We start from the raw sequence: 26,707 nt of genomic DNA, 5'->3' as shown, positions 1-26,707 counted from the left end.
TCTCCTCAATTGTTTCCGGACTTCCCCTTTTAAAAAGCACTTCAGAAAATTGGTTAAATATGTGACTCGCAGCACAATGTCCGAGAAATGGTTGGCACGTGTCATTTTTGAATCTGCTTCGTCCGTGGATTGAGGTCTGGGGAGTCTCTTTAAACAGGAACATTAGCAATACTGCAGAGAGACTTTTTTTTTAAATCCTTCCCCCAGATATAAGAACTCGAGGGCATCCAGTGAAGCTGATGGGCAGTAGGTTCAGGATGGACAAAAAGAAATACTACTTTCCACCTCCACATCCCGAGGCAGAAGACAACATTAGGGGAAGGCCTTGGCCTCTATGCCCTGTTGTTGGCCCTCTAGAACAGGGGTAGTCAGCCTGTGGTCCTCCAGATGGAAGATACCACCACAAACACTGGCAGGGGCTCATGGGAAATGTAGTCCATGGACATCTGGAGGACCACAGGTTGACTACCCCTGCTACAGAAGACTGGCTGGCCACTCTGTCGGACAGGATACTTGACTAGATGGATTAGATCAGTGGTTCTCAATGTGGTGGTCGTGGGTCGGATGACACTTTCACAGGGGTCACGGTAGGACAAGCAGCTTGGCCTGCGGAGGGGGGCAACATCCACACAACAGCCTTGCTGGGTAGATCGAGATAGAGCGCCTGTCTGAAGCAGCTGAAAAGAGTGAGATCCGCATGGTGTGGCAAGAGGCAGAACTGATCTGAGAAACCCCAGAAAATAAAACAATTTATATACAATCATGAACAGTGGATCTTCACACCTTTGGTCAGTTTCGGTTTAATTTCTGTGAAAGAACATTTGCATAATTTTATGGTTGGGTGTCACTGCAACATGAGGAACTGTATTAAAGGGTCACGACATTAGGAAGGTTGAGAACCACTGAATTAGATGATCTGTCAGGGTGCTTCTTCCATCCGTGTCTGCCTGGTGGCAAGGGCAGATGTAGACACTGAAAGCTCAGAATCTGGAACCTGGTTGTGTTGTCATGGCCGGAGCTCAGTAGAAAAGAGGAGTGGAATAACCAGCTCCACTTGGCTGCTCTTACTCCTTGGTTGTCAGCACTTGCAGGACCTGGATTTGTAACAAATTTGGATGGAATCAGTTTTGATCAACCAGGAAGCCTGCAAGCTTTGGAGGCCAAAGCCCCTCTCATTGTCCCTTGCATTCAGAGGTGCACTCCCTCTGAACATGGAAGTTCTATGTTGTCATCTTGGCGAATACCCACTGCTGATCTCACCTCTGTGGCCTTGTCTAATCCTGTCTTAACGGCAACTGAACTAGGGACCATTGCTACACACAGTAGCATGAATTTCACAAGTCCGTTACTCTTTGAAGGAAGCAGCACTTCCTTTTTCTGTCAAATTACCCTTTTGATCCATCATTCGGCCTGGGATGAACTGTTGCAGTACCCAGTGGGGTGGAAAAAGCTCAACTAAGAGGTTTCTGCATTACTGATATTAGCTAGTGTATCACTGGAACATATTAGGAGTGGAAGGCATTTATGAATCCTGAATAAAGACACTCTATTGGATAACACTTTATGGATGCACAGGGATTAAGCATAGCCTATATATATTGGGGCGCATACAATTCGGGGTCAGCACAGTCCCCAGCATCTTCCAAAACCTGATGGAGGACCTCCGGTTAGGGCTGCCCAGGGTGGTTCCATATTTTGATGATATGCTGATCTGTTGGTCATCAGAAGAAGAGCTAGCTTCCCAAGTTCCTTGGTGCAGGTCAAGAAGGAGCCAATCAGAGGCAGCAGCTGTCTGCCTGAAAGGTATAAAAGTGTATGAGTTTGCCTGTTTTCCTCTGTTCCATAGTTGCAGTCTTTTTCTGGAATTGCCAAATGAAAAGAGCTGTTCTGAAGACTTGGAGTCTATGATCACTGAACCTGCAGACTTAATAGATTCATACCATCATTTCCCCATCAAAACAAGGGGAAAGGCATTGCAGAAATCCAGGTTAGCAATGAAAAACCATGAAAAAGCATGAATCTGCCTTCGACTGATGATCATTGGTTCCTCAAAGGCAGCATTATCTGCTCCAACTGGCAAGGGGGTCTTACACATTGTCTCCTACCTGATCCTTTGAATTGCTGGGATCTGGACCTGCAACCTTTTTTGCAAGCAAAGCAGTTGCTCAACCCCTTCCTTTACATGCAAAAAGTATGTGGGCCATTCTCCTATGAAAAAACAGGCATTAGCTCCAAGTTAGATTTGCAAAGGACATACAGATATAGGAATCAGGGCTTGCTGGATAACGTGTGATTCTACATCTAAATATACATGCGCTTGGTTTGGACTGTGCTTGCGCTATGATGAATAGTTTTTCAGCGCTCCGTTCAGTTAAGGTTGTTTTGTTTTTGAAGTGTTATAATTGCTTCTGAATACCGCTCCTTATTCTTTCACATTTCATTGACTTGCAACTGCATCCCAACCCACTTCGCATGAGCTCTTTTTATCAGGCCAAGGGAGATTTCCTGTGCTCCACAGCCTGGCTTCCTGATGTGTTTCCTTTTTCCTTTTAACAGAACAAAGGAAGCTATAACTCCTCGGCTGCTCCTGTTCCAACTCTCCGGGGGAACTTCACATAATGTTTGCATTGAACGTTTAAGAACCCCCCCTCCTCTTTTTTAAAAAAAAGAAACAAGAATTGTCTGAACGCTGGCCAGCATGTTTTTCATTTCGAATAATGTTTTTAACAGTAAAAGCAAACCGCAGGCAGGGATTGTTACTCTGGTGCGCTATGCACCAAGCCTAGAAGGGGGAACTCCAGCTAGAAAACTCCTCCTGCAAGTCTTGCCTGCAATCAGCTCCAGGAGTAAGGTCTTCCAGGTGAGTGACCACTGAGAGGTGCAGTGAAGAGGGTCTTACCTGGGAGAAAGACTCATTGAACACAATTCCAGAGGGGTAAGCAGCCATGCTAGTGTGCAGCAGCAGAACATGACAGGTAGCCTGGGGCACCTTCAAAGACTAACATGATTCTGGCGCCTTAATTTGTAAGTCAGAATGCACTTCATCAGATACATGGGGGCTACATCCATCAGACAGATGCATTTGTAGTAAAAACTGCAAAAACAGAAGATGTGTTGTTAACAAAGAAAGGCCAGTTTAAATACAAAAGCATCCAATCCAAAGAGGGAGATCATTCCGCATCCACTTGGAGTGGAATGATTTGTACTTTTCTGATTGGATCTTTGTTCCAGATTGGCATCTCCCATACATTTCTCCTTATTGCAGCTTTAGCAATAAGCGTACCGGATGGACGCGCACTTTGTGCATCTGATGAATTGAGTTTCAACCTGCAAAAGCATGTCCTGGAATGAACGTTGTTAGTCATTGTGGTGCTGCTGGACTCTGGCAAAACTGACTTCTGAGTAGACATGGCTCAGATTGTACTGTAAAATGCAATGATCCAAGGGTGAACCCTCAGCACTTTAAAGGTAAACAAATCGGTTGGCGGTCAAGAAACCTTTCTTTTGGGTCTGAGATGTTGACTTTGACTGGCTTGAGAGCTTTTAGACAAAAATCACAGGAATCATGTGTGTCAAAACACACACTGAATCTGAGAGCCTTGGCCAATGGAAGAGCATCTTGAGGCTTCATACCCTCCCTGCCCTCAGAGGTGGACGGTGACTCAGTTCAGTTAGGTTCAGTAGTACATTAAAGACCAATCAGAGGCTGAGTAGAGATGAATCTGTTCCATAACACTTGAAGCAGCTTTTCCTCAGATGAATGAGTTCATGGACGGCCTTGTAGTGAACCACCAACAGAAGTTACATATTTGCTCCAGTTCACAGGATTCAGTTTCCTTCTCACTTCCTGTAGGAAGGTGAACGGGGGTAGCTGGAGAATGAGCAAACCTAAGTACTTAATGGGTGGAGATTCCTGGTTTTGGTGGCTGCTCCAGCCTGCAAAAATACATGTGTGTGTAAAAGATAACTGCATGAATATTGAATTTGGTGGGCCACAATGGCTACAACAGGGATTCAGAATATAACATTTTACGAGCCTCAATTTGTGTATCCTCAACGCATATTCCAGTTGCCTACCTTTTCAAAGTGGAAGGATATCCAGAGGCTGAGGGCTTTGTAAAAAAAAACAACACACCCACAGGGATCAGGGATCACAATCAGCAAAGCTCTTTCTGCCACTATAGTTGATGTTGGTTCTAATTCCCAGGATAGGCTAAGTTTATGGAAGATTAGTTCAGACAGTTGGGTCCTTTCTATAGTAGAGGAAGGTTGCAGGTTAGAATTCTTGTCCCAAACCCCTTGCCACCCAGCCTTGATGGTGGTGGATAACTCATACCACAAGCTCAGATTGCAGTTAGAAGAGCTCCTTGGGAAAGGGGCAGTAGAACAGGTCTCAGGTGGCTTACATTCCAGAGGGTTTTAAAAAGGTTTTTCTAGTTAATAAAGAGGATGGTGAACACAGGGTCATTTTGGATCTCCATAAATTAAACATGGTCTTCAAAATTAAACGTCTTAAATGTCAAAGTCCAGAATGGTCCCATTTTCTCCTATAATCTCCTTCCCTTGGGTATATGATTCTTGGTTCTTGATTCAAAGGATTCCTATTTTCATATTTCAGTCAGTTTCAGTCATAGGAGGATTCTAAGGTTCAGACAAGGTTCCGAGGTGTTCTTCTTTCCCATTAAGTCTGGCTACGGCACCCAGAGTTTTCACCATGTGTATGGTGGTAGTGTTAGTGCATTTGCACACAAAAGGTTGCAGTATATTCCCATACTTAGATGATTGGCTTATTGTGGTCACCAAACGTAATTGACTAAATCACCAAATCCGTCTTATCAGTTTCACCTGCAGCTGGCTGGATCCGAAGGTTAATTGAGGAAAGTCTTTTTCTGGAACCATCCTAGAGGGTGCAAATCGCTGGTGATTCCCTTGATGCTAGGGCAGGGAGGGTTGTCTTGTCAGCAGACAGAGCCAGGAACATTAAAGCAATGGTTTCTAATTTCTATTCTAACCATAGATAGCACATGTAACAAAAAGGAGAAAAGCAGCATAGGTGAATCTTTTAAGAGTTCCCAATCTCTAAGCCAAGGCTCATAGGCTGGGTGGGATTGCAACTAAACAGGCTTGAAATGGTTTGAAAGGGGGCAGAATACATATATATTGCTTTCTCTGGAGCTTATTAGAATCCAAGCCGATGAAAAATGTCATTGCAAACAGAAGAGAAGCAGCCAGCCACGTGTGAAGGGTCGTGTGAACTGACCCTGCACGAGAACTAATTAGCCTCGCTTTATTATTTATCTCCACACTTTTTCCCTCTTAGTGCAAATGATGTTGGCAGATCGGAATTGTCTTCTGTGCAGGGCTTCTGAATGCCAATAGGACACCTGGATTCGCACCTGCCAAAACACGATGCAAATAAGCCCCGCAAATCTGGGCTTGATCAATCCTGGCACAATAGAGCCGAGAAGGTCCCTGAATGGATACAGACTCGACTGCATTAATTAATGGATCACAGAAAGGCAGCATCGCTCCACGCAAAAGCAGCCGAGACGAAACAAGAGAGAGACTTTGGGGGGCTTTTCTGGTTACTATTTATATTTTTGTGCACGTAAATATATAAGTGAGGCAGGAAGTATCATTACCTCTGCAAGCAATGTGCTTGGGGAACTCTGATGTTTCCCACAGATAGAAGGGGTATGCAGTTCTGTTGCTAAAAACTTAAATTACCGGAAACGATTCCTGCTTGTTCGGGATTATAACAGGCCCAGCAGATCTGTGTTGATGGGACCATGCAGGTCATCCAGTGACTCAGAAGAGCCCCTTGGATGACCTTTGCAAAGTGTGAAGGTAACACAGCTGAGATGATGGGCTAGTATCTAAAATCCAGTCATTTGCAAATATATTTTTCCTGCCTCTTTAGGGTATCTTGCTTTGCTCCTGCAGTTTATGGCTGTCGGTTTAGCAAGTTCTGTCTTTTGGTATTGCCAAACGATTACATGGGTTTTCCCCCTGCGGTTCCTTTTCTCTTCAGTTCTCCTCACTGCATTTAGAAATGCTGACTAGCATTAGTGGATATTTTTTTCCCTTCAGTCCTGGTCTTGGGTTGAACTTATAAACTTCAGCAGAACTATGCAGCAAAGTTTTTTCCTGGATGGGGCTAGTTGAGAGGCTAGTTCCTGGATGGGGCTGGTGAAGAACTGAATGTCTGAGCTTCTCCCATTTTTAAAAGACCTATGAGCAGAACCTGTTGCCCCAGCTGGAAAGCAGAAATCTAGTCTGAATGCATGCCCCTGACATGCTGACTTTCCATGTACAGGGAATTTTTTCAGCTGGATTAGATTTGGATGTGACATTTCCTGCCCTGTGGTCAGCAAATGACAAGGCTTTATGACTTGTTTCGGGTGCACGCATGAGATGACTGTCATGAAACTACAGATTGGAAAGGGACCGGTTTGCACCCAGAATTTGTTACAGCCCTGAGTCACCAGAGACAAGTATCAGCAAAGAGATCGTCCTTAATGAATGGCAACAGGTGGAATGCTGAGCAAGATGGACTAGTGGACTGTCCCATTCTTGGCTGCTCTGTATGTTCAGAGGCTTTTGAATAGAGGCCAGGTTACAAGTAAAGTTGCAGAAAAGTTGTAGAGTGTGGTTTTGGGTGTTGAGTTCACCTTCCTGGAAGTCTTCAGCTTTTTGCGCTAGCTTAAGAAAGCCTGTGTCACTCAGAGGGCATGCTTCAAAGTATGGCTCGGATTGGTCTGCAGAAGATCTCCGGTTCAGTCCCTGGTACCTGCAACTAAAGTGATCAGATAGCAGGTGGTGTAAAAGATCTCTAACTAAGACCCTGGAGAGCCACTGCCAGTCTGAGTAAACAGCACTGAAATTGATGGGCCAACAATCAGATTCAGGACATGGCAGCCTCAAGTGTGCATGTATGCCTCTTGAAACCCACGGGGTGGGCGTATCTCTTCTCTAGTTGTGGGTGGAGCTTTGTTGCCCAGCATGGCTCCCCATCCTTCTGATTAGCCAGGAGCCTAGTAACTTACACCGATTGGTCTCTTGCCCATATAAGCCATGCAGGAGGTCCAAATTGCTTGAAATATGCCATAGTTTGGTTACTTATTTTATTTTAATCTGTGCAATCTCTTAAGCCCTGTATACAAATCTTGCTGGATAGGATGCTTGCCAGATTTCTTCGGTATTTTCAAAGCTACTTTCAGAACCTTTGAACTTCAACTTGCAATGTAGAAACCAAATAATTTGTCTGTCTGTCTGTCTGTCTGTCTCTTGCCGGTTTTCTTCATCTGTAGCCTTGTACGCTCGTTACAATGAACAATGTATATACCCGCCCTGAGTCAACTGGGAAGGGCAGGCTACAACAATAAAGTTATTATGATTGTTATATTATTTTATTTCTTTGAATGCTCATAGTAAATTCCGCATAGCATTCAGCCTGTGTATAGCCCAATATGTGATTTAGGCCCCCACATTTGTCTTGATAGTAGTCCCTAGTTTTATTTTCAAAGTGAACATGCCTTGGTACTACATGCATGTAAGGCAGTAGAGGTGACTAGCAGAGAATGCTTAGGACATGCATCCAACTTCTGGGATGAGAAAGGAGGAAGCAATGACAATTATCTATAACTGAAACCAATCTTGACCTATACCTTCATGCTCTTCCTTTCTCTTCTCCACATCTTTGACATGAAGCTGCCTTCTACTGGGTCATCATCTGAGTCAGTCATGTCTACTCAGAGGCTGGGAGTGGCTCTCCAGGGCCTCAAAGTCTATTACATCACCCACTGCCAGGTCCTTTGAACTGGAGGTGCTGGAGACCGAACCTGGGACCTTCTGCATGCCACGCAGATGCTCTCCCACCCAGCCATGGCCCATTTGCTGGGGCACATTTATGAACCATCCCTTCTCGGTCCTTTCCTAGGTGAGGGTTAAGGGCGAAAGGTATGTTGTTTATGTCCAATGTCCCCAATTCAATCTCCGATGGTTCCAATGAAATGATCTCTGCAAGTGTTGGAAAAGTAGCCCATCTGGCAGCACTGAGCAAGGAGGCCCAATGGCCCGGTGGCATCTCTTTTAAAAGCCATTGTTCTGATTGGGTTGGCTGCCATTCACCTGTGCCTTTGCCCCCGGCTAGTGCTCTCGAAATAAGTTACCACCTGCGGTCTTCTCTTTTTTTTGGTCAAACCATTCTTTGTAGTTGCTTCAGACTGTCACCCCAGGATAAACACAATAACTCTATAAATACTCGGGGCCATTTCCTGTTGTTCTTCCTACAGCTTGTAAGAGCTTTGAGTCTGGGCAAGGGCGTGGCTGTACTCCGCACTGTGACACATTGACTAACCATCCTCTTTTGCTTTTTTGTGCCCCGTTGCCATGGGGCCTGGAAAATTTTTCTATTGCTGGATACTCCCCCTCCCTCTTTTCAGGTTTTCTTTCCATGTCATTTGACCAAAACATACGATGCATTTTTAAGAAACGGCTATTGCAGCCTATTGTAGATTCTATGGCATGCTATAGGTTTTTCTTAGGGAAGTGCATTTACAGATATCTTGTCTACACAAGGTGTGTGATGTGAGCTAGGTCGGGGGGGGGAGGGTCCTCTGGTCACACATTGCATTGAAAGTGCATTAGAAAGTGTAGTACCACAGAAGGGGGGAAGGGGTACTACAGCTTGAGGAAAGGGAAGGGAAGACGAATGTAAGCCGCTTTGAGACTCCTTTGGGTAGAGAAAAGCAACATATAAAAACCAACTCTTCTTCAGTAATCTCAAGTAATCTCAAGGCTCCTTCGGCCTCACCTCCCTCACAGGGTTTCTGTTGTGGGGAGAGGAAGGGAACGCGATTGTAAGCTGCTCCTGCAGGTAGTGAAAAGTGGAGTATAAGAACCAACTTTTCTTCTTCAATGCACATGGCTGTGTAAAACCCTCATTTCCCCAACCCCTGTATTTCGCCAGCACATCATTATGGGAAGATTGACACTCGGGCCCAACACATTGCCTTTCCTTATTGTTCTGCACGTGTTGCCATGTAGCCTCCAGCACTGATTGGCTGTGCTGCCCTGACATCATGGAATGTTCAGCTGCTCATGGAATGAAGCACTCTGTAGAGCAGGGGGAGTCAAACTGCGGCCCTCCAGATGTCCATGGACTACAATTCCCAGGAGCCCCCTGCCAGCATTCGCTGGCAGGGGGCTCATGGGAATTGTAGTCCATGGACATCTGGAGGGCCGCAGTTTGACTACCCCTGCTGTAGAGCTTCTGTGAGGGAAGAGTAGATTGCCAGCTGGGCTCTGAGGAAAAAATGTCGCCAAGGCTAGGGCCTAGCAAGAGGACACGGGGAACCTGAGAGAGTCCTGGGCCAAACAGCCTGAAGGAAATCTGCAGAGAATACAGATGAGGAGTCTGTGGGAAATGTGGGTGGAAAATGAGGCTCAGGCAGGGATTGTAGAGCTGGCGGCTAACGTGCTACAGTTGAAGCACTGTTTTGCTGGCACAGGCAGGGTTACTTTAAATAATATTTTTCTTAGGCGGGGGAATGATACTTGAGTACTAAGTACATGCTGTGAACATCGGATTTCATCCCGTTATCTCTATTTTTAAAAAATAATGGTAGCGGGGCCTATATCTCTTTCCCATTGCGGCTTGTCTCTATTTTACAGAGGTTAACAGCTAAAAAAGTCTGCTTGCACAGTGCAAATTCAGCACTTGGATTTTGTACTTGGATAACATGCTCAAGTTAACTCCCCCTCCCTACCACCCCCCAAAAATCCTCATTTGAAGGCAGTTCACAGTCTTCGCTCTGACATTAAATCTTCTGTTCAGTCCAAGTACGGCAGCTCAGTTGCAGAAGTTTGTGAGTTGCACCTTCAGACGGAGACCTGAACTTGGCTTCGCTCGACATATAACAGTGGCCTAGACACAACTCATGAGAAATGCCAGGCCTCAGATAACCAGAAAAGCCACATTTTAAATGCAGGCAGCTTTATATGCTTGAAACGTTTTAAATCGTATTGAATGAGGCAATATGATTTTCGAAACCCGAGATGCAGATGCCTCAGTTGCATCTGTTTTCCTACTTTGCACTTATTGGCCAGGATGCTGGAAGAGGCGGGTGTCAGGTTGAATTCTGGTGAGCGATAGGGCAGAACGCTGCCTTGCGTGCTTTCCTGTAAAATACCCGCTAAGGGTGTGGTGTGCCAGTGTGGTATACCGGTCAGAGAGTTGCACTGGGATCTAGATCAGGGGTAGTCAAACTGCAGCCCTCCAGATGTCCATGGACTGCAATTCCCATGAGCATTCGCTGGCAGGGGCTCATGGGAATTGTAGTCCATGGACATCTGGAGGGCTACAGTTTGACGACCCCTGATCTAGATGGTCCTGGTTCAAGTCCTTGCTCTGCTTTGGAGAGTGGGCCCTATGGACCATTCCCTCCCAAAATTGCACTATGCCTAGGCTCCAGTCATTCCCCAACCCAGAGTTGGTAGGTCCACATAAATGGGAGAAATTGGGGCTAGGTTTAGATTCAGTCTAGCCTAGCATGTTGCTATATTTCCGTCCGTCCGTCCGTCCTTCCTTGCTTCCTTCCTTTCTTGCTTGCTTCCTTTCTTCCTTTCTTTTTTGCTTTCTTGCTTCCTTTCTTCCTTATTGTCCAGTCAGATTGCAAAAGATGTCTTGTACTTGGCCAGTGAAACCGTTTAACTCTTTTTTTAAGGGGATGGGGGCAGAACTTCACTTCCAGCAAAGACTATATCCCCCCCCCCTCCACCCACGTCCCCTCATGCAAAGTTAGTTTTGCACACCCACACGTGGCCTGAGTCGCCTGCGCCATGAATAGACCCCTTTGTTCCCTGATGGAATCGGCAAGACGGGCTGTGTTTAGTTCACGTCTGTGCCTCAGACAGCAGCGGAGGAGAAGCAGGCCTGCGAGACAGATGTGGCCTTTAATTGCGTGGAAAGGTTAGCAGATTGTTAAAAGCCCCATTTTGACAGGGGGGGGGAGTGTTCTCAAACTGTCGGGCAACCAATGGCAGAGACAGCAACAGCAACCCCCTCCTGTCCCACTGCACCTCAGTGTTGGTCACACAAATACCCCAACCCAAAAAAGCAAAGATTTTTTTGCAAAGGCCTGATTTCTAAGGTCCTTTCTCTGTGCACTTTGTCAGTGGATAGGATCCTGGCAACACCTTCTTAGTGTTTGCTTTTTTTGGAGTGGGGGAGGAATGTGGGGCTTGTCAAGGTGTGCAAGCAAAGCAAAAGAGACAATTCCCTGTTAAATGTTGCCCCGTAACAAAGCCCTCTTCATCCATAGTGAACTCACTAGAGATGTTTGTCCGACATTCCAAAAGAGGTACCCAAGCCAGCCTTATTCACAAGCCCACCAAAAGTACTATTCTTTGGTGAATGACTCAGCATCATCCCACACTTTTCTCTACAAAGCCTCGCCTACCTGGCAGGGTTATTGTGAGGATCTAAAGCTGCAACTCCCACCAACTTGACAGCCAGTAGGGCGTAGAGCTTAAAGTGTTAGGACCAGTATCTAGGAAACCAAGGTTCAGCTCCCCATGCTGCGATGGAAGCTAACTAGGTTTGTTGTTGTTATGTGCGAAGTCGTGTCCGACCCATCGCGACCCCATGGACAATGATCCTCCAGGCCTTCCTGTCCTCTACCATTCCCCGGAGTCCATTTAAGTTTGCACCTACTGCTTCAGTGACTCCATCCAGCCACCTCATTCTCTGTCGTCCCCTTCTTCTTTTGCCCTCGATCGCTCCCAGCATTAGGCTCTTCTCCAGGGAGTCCTTCCTTCTCATGAGGTGGCCAAAATATTTGAGTTTCATCTTCAGGATCTGGCCTTCTAAAGAGCAGTCAGGGCTGATCTCCTCTAGGACTGACCGGTTTGTTCGCCTTGCAGTCCAAGGGACTCGCAAGAGTCTTCTCCAGCACCAGAGTTCAAAAGCCTCAATTCTTTGACGCTCGGCCTTCCTTATGGTCCAACTTTCGCAGCCATACATTGCAACTGGGAAGACCATAGCCTTGACTAAACGCACTTTTGTTGGCAGGGTGATGTCTCTGCTTTTTAGAATGCTCTCTAGATTTGCCATAGCTTTCCTCCCCAGGAGCAAGCGTCTTTTAATTTCTTTGCTGCAGTCCCCATCTGCAGTGATCTTGGAGCCCAGGAAAATAAAATCTGTCACTATCTCCATTTCTTCCCCTTCTATCTGCCAGGAATTGAGAGGGCCGGATGCCATGATCTTTGTTTTCTTGATGTTGAGTTTCAAGCCAACTTTTGCACTCTCCTCCTTCACCCGCATCAACAGGCTCTTTAGTTCCTCTTCACTTTCTGCCATTAGAGTGGTATCATCTGCATATCTGAGGTTGTTGATATTTCTCCCTGCAATCTTGATCCCAATTTGTGACTCCTCTAATCCCGCATTTCTCATGATGTGCTCTGCATACAAGTTAAATAGGCAAGGCGACAGTATACAGCCTTGCCGAACTCCTTTCTCAATTTTGAACCAGTCAGTGATTCCATGTTCAGTTCTCACTGTTGCTTCTTGACCTGCATATAAATTTCTCAAGAGACAAATAAGATGCTCTGGTATTCCCATCTCTTTAAGAACTTGCCACAATTTGCCTAACTAGGTTAGGGGTGGCCAAACTGTGCTTCTCCAGATGTCCATGAGCCCCTGCCAGCATCTGGAAGACTCCGGTTCTAAATCCCCAATCTACCCTGATGCTCTGTATGTGAAGTATGGCCTGTCACCTTCTCTCAGCCTGACTTACCCCACAGGGTTATTGTAGGAGGTCTCTGGTTCAAATGAGTTGGTGGAGCCATAAATAGGTAGATAGCTAGATAGCTTTAGCCCCAACCAAAAGCCTGGCGGAAGAGCTCCATTTTACAGGCCCAGTGGAATTGTGCGATTGTGCAGGATATGGTTGGGGAGCATAGCTCTGTACAAGCCTACCTGGGGCACCTCCCCTTCCTACCCCCTCCAGGCCCATCATTGGCCATTTTGGGAGGGGGAAAACAGGTCAACATGACCATATATGGTCATATCAACCCATAAATGTTTAGCAATTTTGATAGACAGACGGACAGACAGACAGACAGACAGACTCTCACCCATTCAGGAAACCTTTCCAAGGCTTTCAAGAAACCCCAGGGTTTCACAAAACCCTGGTTGAAAAAGCCTGATCTAGAATAACCCCTCTCCCCTTCATATCTGATGAAGGGAACTCACCTTTGACAGCTAATATCCTGAAAATCTTGTTGCTTTCTCAGAAGCTACCAGACTTGGATCTAGCTTCTCTCCTTGGCTTCAGACTTGGTTTCTCCCATTCCTGCTCCTTGTGACCCTTATACTGAGCAATGTATCTCAGAACCTTCTGCATGTGTGTCCTTGGGCAACCAAGCCTTCCCCAGCATTTGGGTAGAACGTGTCTTCATGGCACTTGGGGGAAGAGATTATTTAGTGTCCTGAGATCCCTGCAGGATCCCAGGGTGGTCACTAGAAAGGAAGCCTGTTGATTACTTTCTTCCATGAGCCACCCTGTTTGGGACTGAACGGCACATTGCTCTGTTAACTTTGGGTGTGAGCCCAGTTCTTGCCGTGCACCAGGAGCCCACGGCTGCACCCCACTGAGCCACACCGGCCCCTCCCCTCTGTCTTTCAGAGACCAAATCGTTCTCTGTTTTTTTGCAGAGAAATGAGGTCAGTCAAACCACCCTGGAGAAGTTTCAGGGGTGAAAAGCTGGGTTTTCTATCCCCGTGGTGCCAGTGCGACAGACAAAGAAAATATCGTGACGTCGTCCCATTGAGATGTTTTTGTTGGAATGCCACAAGAAGACTTGTCTGCTAAGGGGAGGGGGGGAACTATCCTTCCCCCCTCCCCAGGCCTGTGCAGAGGCAAACTGGTCATTGTGGAGCCAGAGGTTGGGCTGGGTGTGTTGAGAAAACACAGAGCAGTGCCAACCCAGGGGGAGGGCAGCACCTTCGGGCTCTGTTTTCAAAGGAGTGTGGCCAGGGAAAGGCAAAGGTGTACAGTAGTTCAGGGGAAGGGTCTACTTGAGGCAGCTAAGGATTGCATTTCTGGAAAATTCTCATGGACAAATTCTAACAATGTCCGGGTACTGCTGGGGGGGGGGGCAGGGACAGTAATTTTATTCTTAATAATTCAGAGTTGAAAGTACTTGCTGTACAAACCTCAGTAGAGTTAATATCCTTCTAAGGCATTTATTTTATTTCAAACCGTTGCAATCTACCTTTCTGCCCAATCGGTACCCTTAAGGCAGCAAACAATAATTTGAAAGACATTTAAAAATCAACATTAAAGCAGGCTATATGTGCAGGTATGTGTGTGCGTGTCTGTAGGAGACCACTAAGGAAATCCAGGCTCACAGACCAAAGGCAGGCAATGGCCTCTTGCTTTGAAAACCCTACAGCAGGGGTAGTCAACCTGTGGTCCTCCAGATGTCCATGGACTACAATTCCTATGAGCCCCTGCCAGCGTTTGCTGGCAGGGGCTCATGGGAATTGTAGTCCATGGACATCTGGAGGACCACAGGTTGACTACCCCTGCCCTACAGGGTTGCCCTAAGTCAACTTTGACTTGATGACACTTTCTGCCACCATGTTTCTAAAACCAGCATTGAAAAACAAAAATTAAGTTTATAGAGTATAAAACAGGAGTTCCAACCTTCAGAAGGGACCCAGGGATCTCCTAGAGATACAACTGTTCTCCAGACCAGGGGTAATCAACCTGTGGTCCTCCAGATGTTCATGGGCTACAATTGCTGGCAAGGGCTCATGGGAATTGTAGCCCATGAACATCTGGAGGACCACAGGTTGACTACCCCTGCTCCAGACTACAGAGATCAATTCCTCTGGGGGAAAAATTGGATGTTTTAGAGGGGGGATTCTGTGGAAGTGTACCCCACTGCAGTTCCTGCCCTCCCCAGGCTCCATCCCCAAATCTCTTAAGAGCTTCCCATCCTGGATCCAGCAATTGTCTCTACCTCTCCTCCATTCCTCACCAATGGCTTTGGGGCACCTGGCCACTGCAGTGGAAAAAGATATTTTAAATCAGCTTTAAAAACGGGACGCACACTCTTTGATAAATAAACAGAATTTTAGAAACAAACAAATAGAATGTGGATTCTAATGTCTAAAAAAATGTGTTTCTGCCTTGAGGGCTCTAATTGGACAAAAAGGCCAGTTACAAAGGTTTAAAATAAAATAAATGCAATGCCAGACAAAAGAGGAAAGTCAAAGGTTTAAAACGCCACTACCATCAGCAGAGAAGTATTCCTTAGCATTGGGTTGACAGCTAGCATCTAAATGCATGCAGGGTGCTCAGGGTCACATTCTAGAAGAGGGGTGGCCTAACTGTGGCTCTCCAGCTGCCCATGGACTACAATTACCATGAGCCCCTGAGACGAGCATGAAATCCTACGCTTGCAAACAGATGCTGAATAGACGGCAAGTTTCACATTTGCAGGTATAACACGCTAGAGCAGGGGTAGTCAATCTGTGGTCCTCCAGATGTCCATGGACTACAATTCCCATGATCCCCTGCCAGCATTCACTGGCAGGGGCTCGTGGGGATTGTAGTCCATGGACATCTGGAGGACCACAGTTTGACTACCGCTGATTTAGATGCTAGTCGTCAACCTAATGCTAAGGAATATTCATGTTGCATTTTCTCTGCTGATAGTAGTGGGGTTTCTTTGAGTTTTCTTTCATTCTTTCTTTCTTTTTTGTTTGTTTCCTCCCTTGCAAAATCCATTGTTTTTCTGGCCGTCTCATGTTGGAAGAGAACGTTTTGGTCTCTGTCCGACACTCTATCAGCACCTTGTGAATGTTTCCTCCCGGGCTTCCGCTAATTGTTTTGGGAATGCTGTTGGGGTAGCAAAACAGGATGTCGTTTCACAATGCTGATGAATGTAGATGGAAGAACAGGATCGTGCGGTAGGCAGAATAAAAATGAATGGGACGTTGGTTGGGGGTGCCAGGTCATCGTTCCAACGTACAGAAGCATCTGAACGTTCTTTGACTTCTTAGAATGTGTCGCGTAATTCAAGGGCTTTCAGACTATGTTCTAGGGCAGGGGTAGTCAACCAGTGGTCCTCCAGATGTCCATGGACCACAATTCCCATGAGCCCCTCCCAGCTAACGCTGGCAGGGGCTCATGGGAATTGTAGTCCATTGACATCTGGAGGACCACAGGTTGACTACCCCTGTTCTAGGGTTCTATGATGAGAAGATGGGTAACTTCACGCAGCTGTCCCTGAAAGGTGTTGCCATTACACAAACACACACATATGGTATATAGGGTTGCCAACTCCAAACTGAGATAAGCCTGGAGATTTGGGGGTGGAGCCTGAAGAAGGTGGGATTTGGGGAGGTGAGAGATCTCAGCTTGATATCATGCTATATTGCCTACAACAGCCTTTTTCTCCAGGTGAACCAATCGATATTTTGGAAATCCACAGTAATTCTGGGAAATCTCCAGGCCCTAGTTTTAGGCTGGTAACCCTAACAGTATCTCCTGTTATTATATTATACCATATATTAATAGACCACTCTCATATTGATATATCTCTGCAAGTACAATTGACATATGAAAGGGGTATTGCTTTCTGTTTTACTTTTTTTTTTTTCTTCCATCCATCCTCTAAGACGCTCAGGGCATTTGCATGGTTTTTCCCTACAGAGCTGCAGCCCATGGTTGTAGCAGGATCCCTATAAGGCAAGGGTGGCCAAATGTTGGCTTTCCAGATGTCCATGGACTACAATTCCCATGAACCTCTGCCAGTACTTGCTGGCAAGGGTTTATGGGAATCAGAATCCATGGACATCTGGAGAGTCATAGTTTGTCCACCCCTGCTGTAAGGTAAGGTAGGCTGAGAGAACACAACATAGTTGTGTACATGCCCACCAAGGGCCCCTCCCCTCCCCACCCCCTCCAGTCCCATCATTGGCCATTTTGGGAGGGGTGGGAGGGTAGACATGATCATATATGGTCATATCACCCAATAAATGTTTAACAAATGTTAAATATATATATTTAATTAACTCCACCCACTCGAGAAATCCTTCCAGAGCCACCAAGAAACCCTGGTTGAGAAATCCTGGTGTAATGAAGGCACAATATCCAATGATGGGCAGATGCACTTGGGGTCTCCCAGGTCTTTCTTCAGATTTTCTAACCCTGCTTTACCACACTGGCTCTCAAATGATAAATAAAATAGTTGTTTGGCGGTACCTTAAAGACTAACAAAATATATTCCAGCGTCAGCTCCCAAGAGTCAGAGCTCACTTCGTCCGATGTATTGAAATAAATTCAGCTTGATCCCTTGATCCAATATCTTCCAAACAGCTCAGCACTATAAATGAGAGTATCTCTGGAAACTATAATCACTTCCAGTTCTGTGCAGCCAAACAAGCCAATTCGACTTTTGCTGTAAACAAGACAAAATAAAGCATATTGCTGGTTCTGGCTATGCAACGGGCTTCATAGATATATTCATCGGGGAAGTGGCTTGGTTTGCAGTGTGGCCAGTTCTCGAAGCCCTGGCCCAAGGCATCTCCAGCTGAAAAGAAAAGACCATAAAACCTGCTAAAACAATATTTATAATTGCGCCAGCAATATGCGACTGTGTATTTATAGCCCCGGGTCAATGCTGACAAATAGAGATGCCTAATTATTTCCCAAGAAAATGAAGGAAACAGCTGGGGGAGAGCCAGGAGGGGAAGGGATCAAATTGGTGCATATGCGCTTCCAGAGAGAACATGTTTCCCCAGGCAGGGTCTGTGGGCAAATGGGCAGTGCTGAAAATCATTACGTACATGCCAGATGTAAGCAAGCATTCAGGGGAACCCGGGTTGTCTTCGGTGGAGAAGGCAAGACTCGAATCTTGAACTGATTTGCCAGCCTGGATCAAGCCGCAGATGGTTCTTGTTGGGATTAGCATGACAAGTTCAGCCGGGCTGCCAAATCAGCTGCAGCTTTGCCGGCTGGCGTGGCTCCATTCCTAACCACGGACAGAACTCAGAAGCCCAGGTAGCCTGTCGATATCGTTTGAAACACGCTGTTTGAACCCCTTCCTCCTTTCCCCATTGTGATGCACGATGCACCTGGAAGAGGACTGACCTACAGGGAGGGGTTCTGAAAGCTCCCACCTGCCTTAAGTCACAGCTGCCGTATGATGACCCCATCAGGTTCTGCAAGCAAGGATCATTCAGAGGTGCTATGCCTCTCCATAGCAACCCTGGGTTTCTGTCCAGATACGAGCCAGGGCTGCCTCTGATTGTCTTCTGAGATACGATGAGCTCAGGCTACCCAAGTCATGGCCTGAAAGCTTGGGGAGGCGAAAAGAGAGAACAAGTGTTGAAGATGGTTGCCATTGCAGCAAGCTTGGTATGCTTCTGGATCAGGCCTTCCATACTGAATTCAGCTCACCGTGGGTGTGCTAGATCGTCAGATGCCTGACAGCTCTGCGGTTTTGCAAAGCAAGAAGGGTTGGCTCCCAGGGAGAATGTGGGATGAATTTGCAGAGGGGTCCCTGCCCAATCCATGGTGACTCCAGTTATGAAGGTGCAGACTCCAGTTGTTGGGCAAGGAGCACTTCTTTCAGCTCGAGATGGCCAAGAGTGTCTGTCAATCAGAGTTGAGGCTGCTGAGCTAGGTGGCCGAATGTGTTCCGACTCCGTGGGAAACTACTTTATGCATTTGTCTTGTTATTGCCTGCGTGTGGGTTGATTGACTACCCTTGCTCGGTGGATTATGACTTCTACGGGCCTCATTTGGATGCACCAAGATGCAAACGAAAACCAGATTGTGTACAAAAAGAAGCAGACTTCCTAGCGGTTTGTTTTGGGTTTGTGTTTTTTTTTTTTTACATACCAGGCTCTCTTCCAGTGCTTTTAGCACCAACCTGATGCACAAGGTTTTAACAGGTGGACCTTTATGAGATGGAGACACAATGGCAGGCAGAGCTTCGCACCTAGTTGTCCGGTTGCTCAGACCTGTGCAGGATCAGGGCCAGGCAAATACATCAGGAAACCCTGGCATTAAGGAGGAATATCCACATGGCAGCAAGCTCATGGCAAACATGATGCGTAGCAGTCCCAGGGCTTCCCCCTTCAATTCCCCAAAAAACAAACCCTATTTTTCTCCAGACAAAAAGAGATTATATGAAGTAGTTGGGGAGGGGGGAGGGAAATGTGTATGTGGACACAGCATGGTGTAGGGATGACTTGTAATCTGGTGAGCCAGGTTGGGTACCCCACTCTTCCTCCACAAGCTGCCAGCTGGGTGACCTTGGACTAGTCACAGCCCTGATAGTGCTGTTCTGTCCTAGCAGTCCTGTCTAAGCTCTCTCAGCCTCACCCACCTCACAGAGTGTCTTTTGCAGAGAGAGGAAGGGAAGGTGATTGTATGCCGCTTTGAGACTCCTTCAGGCAGGGAAAAGTAGGGCATAGAAACCAACTCTGCTGCTCTCCAAAAGGATGTGGCCAAAATTAAGAGGGTGCAGAGGAGAGTGGCAAGGATGATCTGGGGCCCGGGGACCAAGGAAAGGCTGAGGGACTTAGGCATGTTCAGCCTGGAGAAGAAGAAGTTGAGAGAGGACCTGATTGCTCTCTTTATGTGTTTGAAAGGCTGTCACTTGGAGGAGGGCAGGGAGTGGTTCCTGTTGGCAGCAGAGACCACAGAAATGGCTTTAGGGAGGGAAGGGAGCTCAGCAAGGATGGGATGGCATAGAATTGACCCTCTGAAGCTGCCGTTTCCTCCAAGGGAAACTGTGGTCTGAGGAGCAGTAGGAAGTCTTGGAGATCTCCAGGCCCCACTTGGGGGCTGGCAAGGCTAGATGGAGGCATACATCTACACATTTACCTGGTGAAATAGGCCTATTCGTCCTGAGTTGAAAGTACCAGAGTATTTAATGAGGGCAGCAACAATTGTCTCCCCCCCCCCACTCATGACTTCAACTTTCTGAAAACAAACAAATTGGCTTTACTCGAGATAGTAATGAACGAAGACACTTGTGGTGGTTCATTTGCTAGTCAAAAAGCAGGACTTCTTCAGAAAAAAAATGATACTGTTTTGTTACACTGTATATCAGGGGGAGTCAACCTGTGGTCCTCCAGACGTTAATGGACTACAATTCCCATGAGCCCCTGCCAGCAACTGCTGGCAGGGGCTCATGGGAATTGTAGTCCATGGACATCTGGAGGACCACAGGTTGACTACCCCTGCTGTATATAATCAACAAAGCACTCCCTCCCCCCTTTTTTTGGGGGGGGGGGAATATATTTAGTCAGCCTTCGTAGGAAGACGATGGGGCTTTGATCTTTTAGCAGGGTTCCTTGTAAACGAGGCCAGCACTGGAAAATTTACTGTGGTTCGGAACGAGGAATTCGGCACAATGCTCAACTCAGCCACAGTAAGAGCTGGAAGGTAGCGAAGGAAAATCCTTTCATTGTAGGCACATGAAATGCACATTGAGCGATTATTGCTATGTCTGACTCAGCTGGATTTTGCAAACAAGCCAAAGAAGAGGGAGGATGAAACACCTTCCTCCCCACCCACCCTCGTCCCACCCCAGAACAGAGAAGAGTAGGGCAACCTGAACAGGGATGATGAATGTATAAAGACCAACCAAATACAGGAGACAATCATTTCAAATGCAAAAATGCTCAATGCAGGATCTTAATTCATTTTTCTGACTTGTTTCCCAGTTTCCAGAGAATGAGGTCAGGATACCGACCTGTTTCTGTCCAGTTTCTTCTTTATGGTGAAACCATTTTATTGATACCAGTGCAAATACCCAGGTTGAAATGGTCCATTGGAACTGCTTTCTGCCAGGCTGGGAGAAGACTGTGTTAAAAGACAAAACGACATGCAGAGTATCAGTGATCAGATTCTTTGATCCGTAATCGATCTGTAATAAGCAACTTCAGGGGAGGATGATATGGATCAGGATCCCATCGCTGAGGAAGGGGAGGGGAAGGTGAACTTTGTGGGTACTTTTTGCAACAGATTTATATATTAGAGACCTGAATCACAGAACAGGCCCTGTGTCATTTGGCCATAAGACCATCCTGTCTTCTACTTTCATAATTCCAGTTTCATAATTCATAATTAGTTAGTCGTCATTGCTTTTGAATGATTCTTTTTAGAATGACTGACTTTTCTTTTTACTCTGTTTCTGGCTGTTTCGTTTGGCAATTTACGAAGGCTTAGTCACACTGCCTTTATTGCATTTTACTGTATGCAGTTGTTGACCTTAATTTACTGCAAATATCAGGGTGGATTAGCTATCTTTACAGGTTGGAGTTTTATCAGCTTGCCATGTTATCAGCTTGCCCAGTTCATGCTCTGCTTTGAATCACAGGCTTGGAAGGAACTGTACAGGCCATCTAGTCCAGCCCCCTGCTCAGTGCAGGATCAGCCTAAAGCAGGGGTAGTCAAATTGCGGCCCTCCAGATGTCCATGGACTACAATTCCCATGAGCCCATGCCAGCAAATGCTGGCAGGGGCTCATGGGAATTGTAGTCCATGGACATCTGGAGGGCCGCAGTTTGACTACCCCTGGCCTAAAGCTTCCGTGATAAGGAGCTGTCCAGCCCACTGCTTAAAGGCCATCAATGAGGGGGAGCTCACTACCCCCTTAGGCAGCTGACTGTGGACATTTTCTGCTGCCTGGGAACAGACTACTGTGTATGTGTGCATGCTGAGAGACAGGAGAGGAAACGGGGGGGGGGCAGGAGGGAAAACAGGAGTAAAATCTGATGGCTCCTTGTACTTTAGCTTACTTAAAAAAAAACGTAGCAGGTAGCTTGGGGCTATATGACGTAACATACACATCTGACTATGAACTTCCTTACCCCCCCATCTCAAAAGGAATTCTAGGAAGACGTGGTCACTTCCCCCCAGTACCTCATCTCCTTCACATCGTCCACCAGCTCTTGCTTGCTCTCTGAGCCTCTTGAGAGCCAGTTTGGTGTAGTGGTTAGGAGTGCGGACTTCTAATCTGGCGAGCCGGGTTCGATTCTGCGCTCCCCCACATGCATCCAGCTGGGTGACCTTGGGCTCGCCACGGCACTGATAAAATTGTTCTGACCGAGCAGTGATATCAGGGCTCTCTCAGCCTCACCCACCCCACAGGGTGTCTGTTGTGGGGAGAGGAATGTGAAGGCGACTGTAAGCCGCTTTGAGCCTCCTTCGGGTAGGGAAAAGCGGCATATAAGAACCAACTCTTCTTCTTCTTCTTCTTCTTGTGGGTTCTTCCACCATTCGATAAATGAAATTGTCAGCCAGGCAGGTAAGAATCTTAAATGATTCTGGATGTTTAGCAGAGTGTGTTTCCCATAATTACAAGACCCTGTTTTCCAGATATTCTATCAGACTGCTCAAGGAGGACCGCAACCACGTCCTCCACCTGGTCAGGCAGTCTGTAGCAGACACCAACCACTGTACTCTTTGTGTTTGCCTCCCTTATCTTCATCCAGATACTTCCCACTGGAGTGTCACTCTCCTTCTACAGTCCTTTTTTGACAGGCAAGTCAAAGGCAACTCCTCACATATGGAGCCACTTTGCCTCCTCTTCGGCCTTTTCTGGTTTTTTGAACTATTCGTATCCATCCACTACTGCAGGGGTAGTCAACCTGTAGACTACAATTCTCATGGGAATTGTGGTCCATGAACATCTGGAGGGACCACAGGTTGACTACCCCTGCACTACTGCATTGCAGTCATGGGAATCATTCCATCAAGTCTCTTTGGATGGGTGTACATCACAGGCTAGGCTCTGGAAAGTGAATTTGCAATCTGGAGAACACTGATTGAAGTAGCGGTTCAACAACAGTTCAAAAGGGCTTGGTAGCTTTGCCGACAGAGGACTCGTTCTGCCCTATCAGGGATCCAGAAATTATTAACACCCAGCTGTTATCTTGAATCAACAATCCCTGATTGCCTGCACCACACAGACCCGCCACACCCTTCCCTTGACTATGGTGCCTGGTTCATAGGACCCTTGTCTTTCTCCAGGGAACTCTTCACCCGTCTCTGTGCATGACAGATAATAACTTTGTTCACACGATTGCTTAGCCAAAGATGGCAGCGTTGTGAATTAAAAGCCCCTGATTAGTACCTACTGGACTACCCTCAGTATGTAATTGGATTACTTCATTGGAACATTTTACAAAGTGGTGATATTATGAGAGCAGGATTTCCGGGGTGGAAGTCCAGGGCCCTGGCTCACAGGTTCAGACTTGCAAACTGTACATAGGGATGCCAACTCAGGGTTGGGAAATTCCTGGAGATTTGGGGGTGGAGCCTGGGAGTTTTATTGGTGACTGGAGAAATTATTTTAAAAAATGGTCCTGTGGTGTGATGTCACTTCCGGGATGACCTGGAAGTGACATCATGCCTCATTATGAATCTCCTGAAACTGGTAAAACCAGTGGCCACCCTCATGTCCCCCTCCTACTGGTTGCCAGGCCAGTCCTGGATAATTATTGAGGTGGACACAGCAAGGAGGCTTCACCGGCTTTCCTGTAGATTTTCTCACCTAGAAATACTTCGTAGAACGCTGGGCTTGGAGAAGGCGGAAAGCTAGCATAATGTGCAAAACCAGGAACATGCTTTGGAAGAGGTTTTGGGGCTTTGAGTCCCAAAACCAACATCCTGTTCCCTTGCTGTTCCACTTTAGAAGCATGTTCTGGTTTCTCACCTCAGGAACAGAACTTGTCCTTTCTAATAGGTCTCTCCTAGTTCTCCAGGTGTTTTTCCTAGCTGTGCCCTGCAATCATTCTGGCCGCGGCAGCCATCAAAGCCAGCCTTCTGCAGCATTCGGGTGCACATCTGGCTCAAGAAGGCAGCGGCTGTTTTCTGTCGATAGTCGCAGGTCTGGGCTCAGCTCTGCCACAGACGGAGCCCACAGCAATATGCCCGGAATGTGGCTTAAAATTGGGGAAAGCTGGAGCTGGCCCCTTCCCAAAGACCATACCGTGCGAGATATAAACACAAGGCTTCTGTCTCAGACTCAGTCTGGCCGGCTTTGACAAAGATCAGGGCAGGCTAGCAATTGCGTGGAGTGGAAAGAACTCCAAGGTGGTGGCAGTGGGGACTTTATCACTCTGAAGGACTCTCTTAAGAGTTTTATGTATAACCGTGGACTGCTGAGGAAGCCCATTTCAAAAGCGACAGTGCTGGGGGATACCTGGACGTTGCTTTCTGAGTGCCAGGATTTACCTGTGTGTGTGTGTGTGAAGGAATATATTCATATATGTATAGGCAAAGTGCAAGTTCAGCATTTAATGAATGTCCCCATTTACGTGTGACGAGCCAACAATCCCAGACTGCCTGGAAGATTTTCAACTTGGAATGAATGAATATACCCTTTTAAAGTTTCTTTTTATGTGTGTGTGTTCCTGTGTTGTTATGATGAACCTTTGTCTGCCCCGTTGTCACTGCAGATGTTCTCATTTTTATTGACTCAAACAATTCATTAGCCCCCTTTCTCCCTTGCAGAATGCAAGGCTTACCTTGCAGGAACAAAACCGTATGGAAAAAACAACAACAATTGTAACCCCCATTGAAAAGTCACAATTTAAAACAGGGGTAGTCAAACTGCAGCCCTCCAGATGTCCATGGACTACAATTCCCAGAAGCCCCTGCCAGCATTCGCTGGCAGGGGCTTCTGGGAATTGTGGTCCATGGACATCTGGAGGGCCGCAGTTTGACTACCCCTGATTTAAAAGCTCCAGTGAGGACAGTGGATAATGAAAGTGAAATCACTCAGATGCAATCCTAAACTGTCACCCGCTGCATCCTGAAAATTAAGGGAGGGCAAACACACCTCCAAAATTGTAGGGCTGCCATCAAAATGCCCCTTCCTCTCGTGCCCACCAAAACAGTATCTTTGATCTGTGGACCAGTCAGGAGGGCATCTCCTTGTGATTATCATACCAGTTTTGCACTGTTCATATGTCAAGTGCCATATATGTATACACATATGTGAAGTTGATGTAAAAATAATCCTGAAAATCATGCAGATTGAATGGGGAGGTTGGTGTGATGAAAGAGAACATCCGTAGCAAAGAAAGGTTTGTAGATTTGGTTTGCAGAAGAAACCTGATTAAGTTTCTGAGCCGAAAGGTTGGAATGGTGAAATTCAGTAGCAGCTATACTGTCTATCCTGCATTTTCACTATTTAGTATCTAAAGTGACTTACAATAATTAAAACCAAATAGTTTTTTTTTTTAAGTTCATCTGCCCTGTTCTGATGCTTTAAATCAGGGGTAGTCAAACTACGGCCGTCCAGAAGCCTATGGGCTACAATTACCATGAGCCCCTGCCAGCGAATGCTGGCAGGGACTCATGGGAATTGTAGTCCATTGACCTCTGGAGGGCCGCAGTTTGACAACCCCTGCTTTAAATCATGATGCTGTGCTGGCTGCTCATCTGCCTCTGCCAGAGTAATCCTGAATGGTCAAAAAATTGAGAAAGACAGAAAACTTACGTAAAGTCAAAAAATAGCACCTGTTAAAAGCTGTATGAACTTTGGTACCCTAAGACAGGGGTAGTCAACCTGTGGTCCTCCAGATGTCCATGGATTACAATTCCCATGAGCTCCTGCCAGCAAACACTGGCAGGGGCTCATGGGAATTGTAGTCCATGGACATCTGGAGGACCACAGGTTGACTACCCCTGCCCTCTTAACTTTTATCTTTGGATTGGTGCAGCTTTTTAATGGTTTCCATGAAGCATACCTTTAGCTGTTCTGAATTTAGCAACCTGCCAAAATGGGTAAGGCCGTCGTGTCTTCCTGCTCTATAAATCTTGTGTTCCTGATTTCAGCAAATTTTGTTCCCCAAACCCAGGAATTGTTGCCTAGTGGCAGAAAGTGTAGCTGGAAGATTCAGTTTGCAAGCCCCTGTGGCAAATGCCGGTTTTCAGGGACAGCCTGGCTGGACATCTGTTTGCCGACACAAAGGCAAACATAAACGGAGTGCTGTCTTATTATGACAAGGAAATTAATTCTCCCCTCCCCCCTTCTCTTTGACATCTAGGAGGCTCTCTCGGTGGTGAGTGAAGATCAGTCCCTTTTTGATTCCACCTACGGAGCTGCCGCTCACCTCCCCAAAACAGACATGACGGCCTCAGGGAACCCAGATTATGGCCAGCCCCACAAAATCAACCCATTACCTCCCCAGCAGGAGTGGATCAATCAGCCGGTCCGGGTGAACGTGAAGAGGGAATATGATCACATTAACGGATCCAGGTGAGAACAGACCCGGTGCGCTGAAGGCGAATGTTAGAGAAAGGTGGCCGTTTCCCTTTGAGCAGGTTTTATTTTGATTTATTGATTGCAAGTAAAATATTTATATACGGATTTTCCATCCAAAAGTGAGCCCCCTGGAAGGTGTGCAGCAGGGGTAGTCAAACTGCAGCCCTCCAGATGTTCATGGACTACAGTTCTCATGAGCCCCTGCCAGGCTGGCAGGGGCTCATGGGAATTGTAGTCCATGGACATCTGGACGGGCCGCAGTTTGACTTCCCCCTGCTGTACAGGCATTCATCAAAGTTGATGGGTAATAAATTCAGGACAGACAAATGGAAATATTTTTTTCACACAGCGAGTCATTAAAATGAGGCATTTCCTATCAGAGGACATTGTGATGGCC

General features: G+C 46.6%; 1 protein-coding gene across 5 annotated transcripts in view; it reads left to right on the top strand.

The window, feature by feature from the left end:
- The window catches only part of FLI1 (Fli-1 proto-oncogene, ETS transcription factor), a 97,181-nt gene that overhangs the window by 28,184 nt on the left and 42,290 nt on the right, over nt 1-26,707 (top strand). For 4 of the 5 annotated variants that reach the window (XM_077305291.1, XM_077305293.1, XM_077305294.1 and 1 more), the window contains one exon: nt 26,093-26,304. The exons of the other annotated variant lie outside the window; for it this stretch is intronic. In XM_077305291.1, coding sequence (XP_077161406.1) covers nt 26,093-26,304 — 212 coding nt within the window. The remainder of the gene's footprint in view (nt 1-26,092; nt 26,305-26,707) is intronic. 5 annotated transcript variants of the gene reach the window in all.

Source organism: Paroedura picta, chromosome 12 (assembly GCF_049243985.1).
Source record: "Paroedura picta isolate Pp20150507F chromosome 12, Ppicta_v3.0, whole genome shotgun sequence".
Classification (NCBI taxonomy): Eukaryota; Metazoa; Chordata; class Lepidosauria; order Squamata; family Gekkonidae; genus Paroedura; species Paroedura picta.
The sequence above is the reverse complement of the archived record's forward strand: the minus strand, read 5'-3'. Positions and strand labels throughout refer to the sequence as shown.